Source organism: Platichthys flesus, chromosome 2, assembly GCF_949316205.1.
Source record: "Platichthys flesus chromosome 2, fPlaFle2.1, whole genome shotgun sequence".
In the NCBI taxonomy this organism is placed as follows: domain Eukaryota; kingdom Metazoa; phylum Chordata; class Actinopteri; order Pleuronectiformes; family Pleuronectidae; genus Platichthys; species Platichthys flesus.
Window position 1 is genome coordinate 10,893,153 of NC_084946.1, and position 13,430 is coordinate 10,906,582.

General features: G+C 41.8%; 1 protein-coding gene across 1 annotated transcript; it reads right to left on the reverse strand.

The window, feature by feature from the left end:
* Positions 1-587: 587 nt before the first annotated feature.
* On the reverse strand, positions 588-8,219 carry myorg (myogenesis regulating glycosidase (putative)). Its single transcript, XM_062398070.1, has 3 exons — positions 8,141-8,219; positions 4,465-4,844; positions 588-4,304 (listed from the first exon to the last, which is right to left on the reverse strand). Exons 2-3 carry the CDS (start codon positions 4,725-4,727, stop codon positions 2,513-2,515), a joined length of 2,055 nt encoding a protein of 684 aa, XP_062254054.1. The 5' UTR covers positions 4,728-4,844; positions 8,141-8,219; the 3' UTR covers positions 588-2,512.
* Between the last annotated feature and the right edge of the window lie 5,211 nt (positions 8,220-13,430).

Here is a 13,430-nt window from a genome sequence, read left to right on the forward strand (position 1 = left end):
ATGCATGTCCCTTGGAATAATCACAGATCACCTATTTATTTATTTTTTTAACACAGACTAGTTTATCTGAAAGAAACAACACAAGATTAAGATGCATTTATTTGTCCCAAACACATGCACAGACATGCAAAGGCACATTCATGCAGGTAGGGAAATTTAACCTCTGCTTTTGACCCATCTGGTGCAGGACACACAGAGCAGTGAGCGACCATGTACGGCACTCGGGGAGCAGATGTTGGGGGAGTAAGGTGCCTTGCTCAGGGGCACTAGACAGGGTAGGGAGACTCTTGGATTTTTGGACAGATCAATCCAGGTTCGTCTTTTGTTGTTTCTCCGTGGAGTCGAACCAGAGACGAACCAGAGACCTTCTCTGCCCATAGTCCAAGTTTCTGCCACTAGACCACCGCCTCTCTAGCGAAATGATAGTAGTTAAGTATTGAAATATTTTCCAAATGTCAACACAGAATAGTCATTGACATAAAGATTTTGACGGATATATATATAAACTTTTTTACAGACCCCGTGGTAGTGTGACATGGACCCCCACTTGAGAACCACTGTCTTGAAATGAATAAAATTGGACAAGATTATCTGCAAAATTATTTTTAATACATTTGAATCGCATAGGACATCAAATATGCACTCTTTCTGAAATTGCTGCAAACCTTTAGGCACATGCAAATATTGCCAGCCTTCGGCTACAATAACCTGAAGCAAACTGGACACGCTGGGTCACAGGAGCCACCAACAAACAGACTTTCAGTCCAAAAGAGCCTCTCAGTGTCGTCATAAAGCAACAGTCTGAGACAGATATAGCCTCGGAGATTGGCCTGGACCAGATGCTGAGTGAGAACTGCTAAAAATAGGCGGTGGTGTTATGACACTCCGGTAAAAGGCACAAACAAAATCCACCGAGGTCAACATGTGTAACTCACAAGTCACAAGCACACAGCAACACGGGTCTGAAAGGCAGACGCCATTAAAACACAAATACAAGCAAATATTGCCAAATGTGAATATTGCACCATGGGAATGTGGACGTTTCATTTTCCTTAATTCACAAATACACAATAATTGTTTTCATTGCAACTTGAAAACTCAGAAGAAATAATCTTAATTAAAAAGCTCCCAACAAACAAAGAAAGTACAAAATGGATATCATCCAAAAAAAATTAAAAGTTAGTCGCATGATTTAAAATCATATACAATAAGAAATTGATGATTATGATATTAATACGTATTAAAATTATATTCGAATTGCTGTCACCCAGTCACACACATCAGTTTGATCTGTCGATTTCAAGAGTACATGATTTTATCAATGTAGTTAATCTTTTCATTTGGTATATGAGGAAAATGTTAAGACAAAGTTAGGAGGTGTGGTTAAAGGGTTACGCACCAATAATAATAATATAAATGAAGAATTGTATGCAACAGTGAAACAAGAATAAATGTATAGCATATCAAAAATCATATAGATTACTTGGCAGTTCATTTTTAACACATGGCACTTGAGTCACTGCAGTGACAAAATATTCACATTAACAATCACAAAGACAAAACACACTGTACCATTTAACTTGGCTAAATCCATTATTTATATGGACTTCCACACTGTAAAATAACTCTGGATATAAAAAGAACCAACCATTATTATTTAGCTTATTATGTTTGAGAATTTAAAAAAGCTAAGCGCTGCTCATTATCTTGTAGACGTGTGAATGTTTAGACATCATTAGTATCAGTAACCTGCATGTGTGCTTTGTTTTCTCTGAACATTAAACACACTCCAGCCTGAGAAAACAGTTACCTGAGGAAGAGCATTAAGTATTTAGTGCTTAATAAAAGGAAGTTTCTTCTGAGCTAAGTGACGTTACATGACACTGCGTTACACACAAAGCACATGCAATTTGTAGTGATTAACTTTCAAGCGTTCATGCTGAAAAAATTGAAACATTAAACCCAACTTCCTGAAAAGTGTGTTGAAGCAAATTAGTACAAATTCATTAGTGTCAAAGGCAAAGTGGCCTTATGACAATAATGAAATGCTTATATCAACCTTGCATCATACAACTTGTTCACTTAAAAGTATCGTTGTATCTCTGTATTTCTATATTTCTATTTTCTCTACAAACACTCATCCAAACAACTTCAATGTTTGTGAGTGTGTTGCTGTTGTCACAAGAAAGTGCATAGTCATCTGACAGTTTTAGAGGAGTGTCCTAAAGTTATGGACTGACTAATTAACTACTAACAAAGTACTGTGACATTCCAAATCTTTATGGTCTACCATTGCAATTGTGCCTTAATCAAATCCCTGTGTGCGTACATTCCCTTTTTGACAAATGTTTCACATACATGATATAAAATACCTTCAAAGCTCGAAATATGTAACTTTAAAAAGATTAAATAACATGTCCTTCCTTGTAAAAATGAAAAGTTGCGTATTAAGAAGCATTATACACACTTACTGCAATGCATCCTTACTTTACAGCTTTGCATTCCCTTTTTGCTACACCCAAACAAAGTAAGCTATTTCATCCAGGTCTACTGGATAGTCTGTGAGGTGCAGTGGCTCCTTGATATCAAATCTCTCCCCCTTGTAGCTTCTCCAGCGGCCAGCAGGGAGGTAGATGTCACGCTCTTGCTTCCCGGGCTCTAAAACTGGGGCTACCATGAGGTCATCCCCAATCAGGAACTGGGAGTCGATTTTATAGGCTGTCTCATCACCTGTGGCAATCCACCACAGGGGCCGTATGATTGGGTCTCCAGTGTCCAGCACCTCACCAGCAAGCTCAAGGACCCGTGGTGCCACAAGACTTTCATGGAGAGCTGTGTATTTCCGTGCAATTTCAACCACCTCACTGTCATATGCCCATGGCGGAATAGAAAACTGCATGGAGGGCATGAAGGCCGACAGCTCCAGCCAGCGGATATAGAGTTCTCGATCGGGTAATATGCGACTTCCTTCTGTGCGGTTCAAATAGGCATTGCCTCCAATCATGTCCGGTAGAATGAACTGATAGCCGAGAATGCTAATGGTGAGCACTGTGGGGATGAGAGACTTGAGACCCAACTCATAGCCCCACACAGAATCTCGATCAATTGGTCTGAAGAAGCAGGAAATGTTCTGGGACTGGTAACCACTCCGCAGCTCAGCTCTATCATTATAGGGAATAGCCATTTCCGTGTAACGTCTAGTGAAGAAACTTGGGTCTCGAATAGGAGTTCTTGTGCTAAATTTCCATGGTAAGTAGTTTGTCTCCCCTGCATCGAATTTAAAAGATGTCACCCCATACCTGGAGCGCAGTGAGCGGAGCTGGGAGGAAAACCAATCACGGGCCTCTGGATTAGTGAAATCCAAAATGCCGCCGATGCCATTCCACCACTTCACCAAAGCTGGTAGACGTCCTGTTGGCTCCATTACAAACAGGCTCCTCTCTACACAAGTGTGGAAGTTGTCGGAGTCATAGTTCACAAAAGGGTGGATCCAAAGTGACACTAGAAATCCATCTGATTTCAGCTTTTGAAACATGGATGAGGCATTGGGGAACTTTGTTGTGTCAAACTCAAATTCCCCGTAGCGGCTGGAGTAGCGGTCGTCTAGTTCCAGGTGGCTACAATTGAAGTTATGCTTTCGAATGTTGGCAGCATACTCCAAGAGTTTCTCTTGGTCTATCTTAGTCTTATGTAGTGCCCAAGTTGACCAAATTGGATGGCGAAACATGGCTTTGGCTGGCACTTTGTTTGGCTTGTTGAAGTACCTGCGGACCATGTACTTGTGCATGGACGTCACATCCAAGCCCACACAGACTCTGTAGCTAAGCTCAGCACACGGAGCCTCCCCTGGGTTCGGCTTGAAGGGACTGTCATTGTACCGGGCCTGGAAGGACATGGTCTTCTCTGTCTCGTTCCAGCCCAGGTGAAAGGGCACAGAGTTATTGATCTTGATGGCTGTAGCATTGGACGAAAGCCAATAACTCTCTAAGATACCACCAAATTCATTGCGGTTTGCGTAGATGTCACTAGTAACAAACGGTTTGGGAGCTTGTTGGCCAGAAATAGAAATGGGCCAGTGCTGAATTGCTGACACAGCACCACCATACCAATGTGCAAACTTGTAAGTCATGGCATGCTCAACAGGAATGTCAGGAACCAGCTCCTCCCAACGCACACGGTAGCACTGTACCGTGTCCTTAGGTTGTACTGTCTCAATGAAGAAGTTTAGTTTCCTATCAGTGGTACGTCCACAACTCAGCATCTCACGGTCTTTAGAGCAGGAGTCCAAATCCAGGGTCCCTGACCTGCCAAGGTTCAGAAAATAATCAGATTCCCATAGTGTCTCTTGATGGCATGTCTAAAATAAGTATTTCTACATTAAGGTGTACATAGATTTTCTGACATGTCTATTATAGGTATCTATACACATTCATCAAATGTGAAACACTATTCAAATAGACCAACCTGAAATCCATTCTGAAAACAATGGAGCCTCCCTGGTTGCGGATAATGTAGCCATCTTTATTCAGATCCAGCAGCTGAGTCTTAAGCAGCTCAGCTTTGCGTACAGAGGCGATGTAATAACACCACGCAGTCACTGCTGCAATTACCAGCACCAGGCCGATTACGCCAGCCCCGACTAAGGGTCGAGTGTCCTTGCTGTGTTTCTGCTTGGGGATAACATCTGTAATTGTGCCCCCAGCTCCTCCTGGCACCACTTGGTACATGACTTGTGCTGCTCAGCGGCCAAATCCGAGAGTTAATTTTCTACAGACCATGTAAATGTTTTCCAGGGAGACTCTTTTGTTGCACTCTGGCCCCCGCTGTTATGTCTGTTCTCCTGTCTGTCCACAGAGAGAGAGAAAAAAAGATTTAGAAAAATTAATTGTTGAGATTTCATGCATTTTATGGAAAACAAATGTGGGGAAAAAGTGTGAACAATGAAATGGTCACTACAGACATGCTGCTTGTCGCTGCAGCCTTTGTGCAGTAAATTAATCCGATGTTGCTTAGCTGATGTGAATAGACAGAGTATATTGACTTAACTATCAGAGACCGCCAGGGAAACAGCCCCAGCTAGATCCACACACAGTCAATATATCAACCTGTTTCTCAGTCCATCTTGTTCACTTGTTCTGTTTTGTCAGTTCAAAGCCTCCACGACATTTCTAGCATTGTCTTACACGCCCCGCGTTGCTGCACAGCGAGTGATTTCACAGCACTTAGAGGTATTAAACTGTCAGGATGTAAACTTTGAAGATGTGTTTGAGATTTAGCAAAACAAATCTACTGCCAGTCGTCCACAAAAAGATAAAGTGGGCGTCCTCTGCAGTAATTCTAACTTATGAGCTCTATTGAAGGAGGACTCATTTGTATGTAAGGAGGTGAGGAAGCAGAAGAGGGGATTTGGGTCTCAAAGTTCTGCCAATGAGGACGAGGAGAGGAAAGCATACTAAACTCTGAGCTCTATGCCGGTATAACCAAAACTGATACCTGGATCACTCAAGCAAAAAACACACAGTTTGAAACAATAGAGGTTAAGATTAGAAGGCAACAGGATAGATAATGACACAGGAGAAATTCTTACAGGTAATTAAGTTGTTGATGTTTCTTATTGTTGCTTTAGCTAATCAGAATAGATTAAATCATTGAGCACAGCCGACCGAGGGGACTTCTGTTCTCTTCTGTCCTCGTCCTAACTGGAATTGACCCCCATGCTCTACTCTGGCAGCAGGGGTCGATAATAAAAAATGCTTGCTATTAATTAGCAATCTAATTGACTAATTCTGTGTTCAACCACCCTTTGTATAGATTTCCCCCAACAACAGGAGGGATAACATAAGCCCATCATTAATTAACAGAGAACTGTTGGTTCCTTGGAGATCCAATGATAGCTGCTAGTAAAGAAACTGTGCAGGAGAGGATTTACTGAAATAAGGCCTGCTCTATAAAAACGGTGTCTTAAATGGTTCCTCTGCTTATTTATGTATGTTTTGGTTAATGGAAGCACAGTGGGAACCAAATGAAAAAGGTAACATGACAATCTATTACCACATTAGGACTGGAACCAGTGTGCAAACTACCCAGTGACAATCGGAGCCCCCCATAAAATAATATCATCAATAGAGATTATTATATATGCTGACCCTCTCCAAATGAATGCACCAAGGCTTGTCTGGTGAAAAACTAATTATAGACTTTACAGTATCCGGTTGCTCCGCTGGTCAACAGCAGACTCTACTCCTCTGCTCTTTGCTAATCCCTCACACATGGAACTGATCGGTATAAATGCTGACTTCACATTTATGTTCCTGGATAAACGGGGCGTCACTTCTTCTGCAACACTGAAGATAAAACTAGTTGCTACATAATCAGCGGGAAGAACTTCTGCAGGAGTGTGTGTGTTTAGCTGTGCGTATCATGTCACGTCTCACATCTATTGTGGGTTAGGGTTAGGGTTAGCATGGATGCAGATGCTACTGTATCGATACGGCATCAAATGCTGTGACGGCATAAGATAAGTGGCAGCAAAGACACAAACAGCACAGGTCTCAATTCAAAGCGAACATGGATGAAAACAGTGGAGAACTGTATCTATTGCCGTTTGCAAACACCAGGAAGTTGGGAGCTGGACATGTGTCATGCAATATGCAAGCTATGCAGAAACAAAGTGAAATACTTCAGCAACACGACCAACCTCAACATCCCAACAAGCTCAGAAGATCACAAATGTACTTTTATGCTTTATATGTCAAGACTTGCGCCCGTACAGCGCTGTTGATAACGAAGGCTTCAGACAACTGCTTAATGAGTGTGAGCCACGCTGTACAATCCCCACCGGTCGGTTCGGTACCAAAATTCCAACATGACAATCGCAGCACAGCTACTGAAACAAGTGCACGTGAAATGCTTTGCACACAGTCTGAATTTGGTCACTCAACGTGCACTCAAGACTCGGACTGTTTCGCGTCTACTGGGAAGAATTAGCAGAATCGTGGCTTGTTTTTTAGGAAGAGCACAATTGCAAAACGAGATGGAACAATCTCCTGTGATATGTTGGAGCTCTTCTTGGAGCAGCAGGAAATGGTCATTTTTTCAAAAGCAATGTGTATCGCGATACTCATTGTATCTTGGCCTCTGTATCATGTTACGTATCATATCATGAGGTTGAATGCAATACCCAGTCCTAGTTCAGATCCTAATATCTTTTGATTAGTGTTGTTTATAGTTGAGTATAAAGTAACACACACAAATCCAACAGTGATACAATAACTTAAGACAATAAGAAGCTATCAAATGTTTCTGTTTAATTTCTGTCATTCAAATAATCTACTAATTATTTCATCTTTAATAAGGGTTTCCACATTTTATCAAAAACAAAATTTTCTTTCATTCTACTGCAAATGACGTATTTTCCCCTCATCATGTTGCGCTGACGTGTTTTGTTTTCCTCTTTGAAAGTGGATGAGCAGGCAGATTTTATTTTCCACAACAAACACTTCTTTGTTTGTGGTGTGATCAGGTAGTTCTCATATGTGCCTTTTCAGCCGATTTCCTATCTTCTCTGACACGGGGGTGAAAAACAAACACAGCAGAGCTGATAAAGCTGCAGAGCGGGCGTGTGAGGAGGGCTCACTAGCTCATGTACACGCGCGCACGTGTCCCTCTGCGTGCGTGCGTGTGTGGGAGGGGGATCACAAGTTGCAAAATACTGATCATGACTTTGGAAAATAAAATTTGAAATAGTATAAGTTAAAGAGCTTAGGACGCAACAATAACCAACCTCACTTTGGACGGTTCCACTTGAGACTTGGACAGTTTCAGAGTTGAACTTGAGAATATATGCATGTTTAATGTGGTAAATACAAATAAACAACGCAAACAAACACACATTTCTAAAGCGATCATTGAACAGAAACGAGTCTCGTCCTGCTTTACGCACGATGTCTCCACGCAGGGAGCTCGCTCCACTCTAATGTACAGAAGCCGTTGTTGTGCGCCTGGTGGGAGGTGCAGCAAAAAGTTAAGAGAGAGGCAAACTACCTCGTAATCCAAGTAAGTACAACATGACATTCACACATGTCTGCGGCCTCCTGTGTTTACTTCCTGCAGTTTGTAGAGAAACAGGGTTTTTTCCTACCGAGCAGCAGCAGCAGCAGCAGCAGCAGCGGCTCCTCTCAGCTTGTTTGCCTCAGTTCCCAGAAAAGAACCGAGGGAAGAATCAAGGCATGTTCCTGTCGTCAGCGCGCACTGCACCATGGGAAATGCGGTCCAGGGGCAGTTACAATGTCTATGTATCACAACCACATATGCAGCAATGATATGGCCGAAAATTATATTTAGAAAAATATTATTAAGTTAGTCCACATCGATAATTATCACATTATTATTTATTTTCATTGATTTGTATTTCTCACTCCTGAGTTGTGATTTTATACAACAAAACACTACAAATCTGCTGTAGATCAATTGTGTGTTGAGATTTTTGTTACATTGTTATGGATGAAAATGTATTGCAATGATATGTGTGTTGTTTTATATGGCCCAGCCATTGTATCCCTGTCAAGTTACCCATGCTGAAAAACAGCATTTCACAATATTTAGCTCCAAAATGTTTCTTTAAAAGTTGTGTGTAATTTTTAAAGTCAGGTTTTTACCAGATTTGGAGCAATGGTTGTGAACTTTGATACATTGACGTTCTTTTTGTGTGAAAAATGTATTAAAGATCATGCCAATGTTGAATCTAAATAATACATTTAAACCTAGATGTTAAATTCAAATAAATGGTAAACCTCAAATTTAAATCTAAATCTCAATGTCAAATCTGAACCTAAATGTTGAATCGAAATGTTATATGTTATACTTAAGTGTTTGAACTTCATCAGCTTTTTGCTATAATCATATATAATTATTGATATTGTTTGATTGTCAATACAGCCCTACTTTTAATAAAACAACAGTGGCTGAAAAGATTACCAGTTGTGAGAGAGATAACTATACCACAAAGACCTGGGAAGAAGGGAAAAAAACAATTTGCAAAGCTCAAAAAATGACGTTCTAACAATAATCATTATAATAGGTCTCTTGTACCCAGTGGCAGGATGTAGTGAAGCACATTTACACAGTTACTTAACCTAAAGTAATTTTTCTGTTGTATATTTTTCACTTTACACCATCATATTTATAGAATATCTGTACTTTTTACCCAATAATATTTTCACAATGCACTGCGTACATGTTTATATTTTAAAAAGTGATCATTAAGAGAGGATAATTAATCCACTGATCCTATCAGAGCGAGCAGCAGATATTAGACCCCCGTCTCCTGACATACTTTTACTCAAGTGGAAAAGTTAATGGGGAACTTTTTACTCGAGTGCATTGTTTTCTCTTTATTTGTACTTCAGGTAAAATGTTTAATTACTTCATCGACTGCTGCTTATACCCCAGAGTAGAGTTTCTTTGTCAGCAGTCTCTTTCTGTTCTAACCCTCCAAACATGCAGTGACAAATGCACACAGAGAAAGTAATCTCACTTACAGTAGAGTCAAATTTTAATGTTATACACAGATGCAAATTAGGGCCACACGCCACGATCAGTGTGACCACCGCCAGCCTCTTTATGCCATGTGCTGATTTAGTACTTTCAGATTGCACACAGGGAGATAATAGCAGTGAGAGTGCAGCCTACAGTTACATTATTCATTCTTACACCTTGCCTCACTGGGTTAATTAGCAGAGAATTAAACAATAGTGAAGTTAATGATCCCTGTTTCTGCTGTGGGAAACGTCTGGACGCCCCCTCCAGGGCCACCCCAGGGCCCCCACTCCCTCTTCCGTGGTCTGATAGTCCTAAGAAAGGCACTCAGACACAAACTCTGGGTGGATGATGTAGTGTCCGGCTTGGTAGGGCTTCACCACGTGGAAGCAGCTGTAGCAGCCGCTGTTGCTGGAAATCAGAGCGGCGTGAATTAGACCTCAGTGGTTATTGTTTAAATGACAGAATAGAGGCTTAGTCACGTTCAGTACATTGCACTTCATGTTATTACATAAAAGTGAATATGCACCTATAAGCCAGAGAGCTGTTAGAGTGAGACCTGCAAGGCTGAGGACGTGCAAAGTGGCGTTGAGCTGCAGAGGGATAGCTGGTTTGGGGCCTTGTCCGAAGTGGAGGTCCTGCATGTTGCCTGTCAGGGAACAATGTTATAAAATTGCTTGTAAAATCACCAAGTCCTCATTCGATAATACTCATCCACATGTCCAATGTCAAAAAATAAAGCCATCCCTATCATGCGTCCTGCTCGAGCTCAGCTGAGTCCACTCGTCTCATTCACATCATGGGAATCCTCCAGACCCCATCAACCACCACCAGTGACTGAACCCCACAGGAAGTATCCACACCCCCTTTCAAACTTGATGACATCACAATGGGTATAAGTGCCCAATAGATTCTCATTTGTGTCACATCACTTTCATCTTTTGTTGTCGTTGGCAAAACATCTTGCTCATCCTTAAAATGAAATTTGTCATGATGTAACTTTTATTGGTATTTCAAGTGATTTAGGATGAAATGCTTAAGAAAACGTAAGAATTGAATGATTGTCTTAGACTGGTATCATCTGTATCCAATAAGTAAGTGTTGTCATTGGGAATATGCCTGCTGCCACATTTGTACCCATTTCTTCACATACAAGGGGAACAGCCTGCGTTTTGGCAAATGTTCATTTATTATTTGGGGAGGGAGAATAAACGACTTTCTGAATAAATAAAAGCTAAACTCCAGTGTGTTCCGGGTTTAGAGGTCACTAGAAGAGGTCAGAGGTCAGCTTCTCACCTGAGCTGCTGCGCTGAGAGAGGATGCACATTCCCCATGTGATCCATTCTCCTGTACAGATAATAAACCAGTCAGAGTCAGTATTTCTTCAGTGTTGTGTGCTGATTAATTGCTTTACCTCTGTGGATTCTTCAAAGCCGTGTGGAGAGAATTGCCAGTGCCAGCAGGAGGCTCGGCCAGCTGCAGTTTCCACAGTCTGTCAGCAGAGGGCAGAGCTTGTTCTGCGGCCTGGTTGACGGGGGGCATGTGTCGTGGTCTGCCTGCCTCTGTAGTTTTTAGATAGTTGTCAGGGCGAGTTGTAACTGGACTGTGAAATGACAAATGTCTGACGGGAGGGAAGAGAGGACGTCCGCTGTCCACAGGAGGAGAGGGGTGTGTGTGTGTGAGTATTGTGGACTTGTAGCTGGGCTGAAGGCTGCGGGGAAACAGAAAGTCCTGGAGAGGCAAAGAAAAGAAGGGAGTTTTAGTGATGAAACATAAAAAACGAAAAAATGGAAGATAAGGAGGAGAGGAAACTGGATATCACTGTCCTTTCACATACCATATGAGTGTCACATACCATATGGAGGAGAAATGTCCTCGTCTGTGACTGTCCGTGGCCAAAAACCTCCGTACAGCACATATGTCAAATTGTAAATATAAGCACATATCCTTTTCTAGTTTCTAGTGTTTAAAATGTTATTATACAGTTTTTCTATTTTATATTTATTCCTGCACTAAAACCCCAGCAAATCCTTTGTGTGTGTTTTCCTATTTGGCAACACACCCCCATTCTGACTATTAGCTGACATCTCAATTAATCCTTGTTATAATCAGATATTCCTATTTCATTATCATGAATAAACCACTATTACTCCAAAATGAATCATTTCTCTGTCAGCACAAAGTCCTTATTTACAAAAGTCCTTAAGTGCCACTAAGTTTAATCCGATAGGGTGTTTCTCTTTGCATTTATTGATATGATGCACTAAATAGAATGTGAAATTATGAGACAGTGTAATGCAGAATGTAAGATGTCCATTTTGTTTTTGTTTGCGTTTTGTTTTTTACATCACTTTTACATGTATTGTGGAGTTATTAGCTATTTGTCTCCTCACATTAATGTGACCCTACACTCTACTGAGCTCTGTTTACTCCATGTCTGGATAAATACACAGTCATGGAGGAGAGGAAGTATTGAATAATAGATGGGATACAGCTTTCATCAAGCACGGGCAAATGTAAACAACCAGCTGCCAATTTGCTCCGAGGCACTTAAGTATATGGTCACAAATGAGGAACAATGGAGTGCCAATTACAAGAAATCCAATTAGTCCTTACCAACAGGAAATATTAGTTCTTATATTTAAAAGTCATGTATTATTATTTATAAATGACACAGAGCTAAGGATTACCACTTATATTAATTCATTGATTCCTAAGACTTATTTTCTTTCTACTAAATAACGACTTCATCCTGGTGTGAGAGCATCTTACCGGCTGAGGCTGGGGGTTGTTCCTGCGGTGGGCAGAGGTGGGACGCAGCTGTGCTCTGGTCGCTCCGTTGGGAGGTGTGAACTGCTCTTTGTACACAGTGAGGTAGAGCTGTGGAGCCATGTTCCCTAACTGTCACTGTTCTCTGCTTGTCCCCTTAATCTGCCTGGAAGTCATGAACGTGCTCCTCGCCTGCTCACCTGGTGGCTCCTCCCTCTTATCTTATGTAACTCTCGTTCAAACACTTGACCACGCTTGCCACTTTTTTTCTGCAACATTTCTTCACGTTTAGGTTATTTTCTGCTCTAAATTGTCGTAGGCCTGTTGTTTTGCCAATCATTTTTCTGCCATCTGTGTTTTCCCTAGTTGATGCATCACATCCAAATCCTAGTGTTTCTCATGTGGGTGCAGCAGTTGCTATAAATCCTGCATGGATCCAACTCACCCACCTAATCAAAAGTAATAAAAGAGCTTTTTGCAAGACTATTTGGCTACTTTGATGAATCTACTGTGTTAGAAACAGACGCGGGTTGAGAGCATCCTTGCTGAACCAGAGCAACACTTTGTGCTACCTGAGCCACTAATCCTGCTAAGCCCCAGGCCCCCTGCAGAGACACACATACCTGGGGCCAGTGTCCATGACCTACTTCCCTCTCAGGGTCCCCCGCTCGTCACCACTTGTCTCAAACACTACAAGGCTCAACTTCTGGCGGTTTTACTGCCTTAAAGTTAAAACAGATTATTAGATCTGCAGAACCAAGAACAAACCAGGGGGAGAGAGGGAGGGGGGCGGGGGGAATTTCGCAGAATCTCCCGACACCATCCAGGGTCATCTCTGTTCACTCTCAGCATGTCACATGATCATCAATAATTCAAAAAGTGCTGAAGGGGGCCTTTGTGCCTCCACGCAGCGCTCTCACTGAGTTATCAGTGACAGGAACTGGCTGTCCGTCTCGCTGCAGCAGCTGGGCCTTGTTTGATAGCCGTGTTGAGCCCAATCAAATCCATGTGAACAGATGCAGAGCGGGGGACACGAGGAGTCCTTGTAATCGCAGCGACGCCCTCGTGCTCAAATCACATCCAAGCCGTGGTTTGTTCCATGCTACAATAAACTTGGAGGCAAG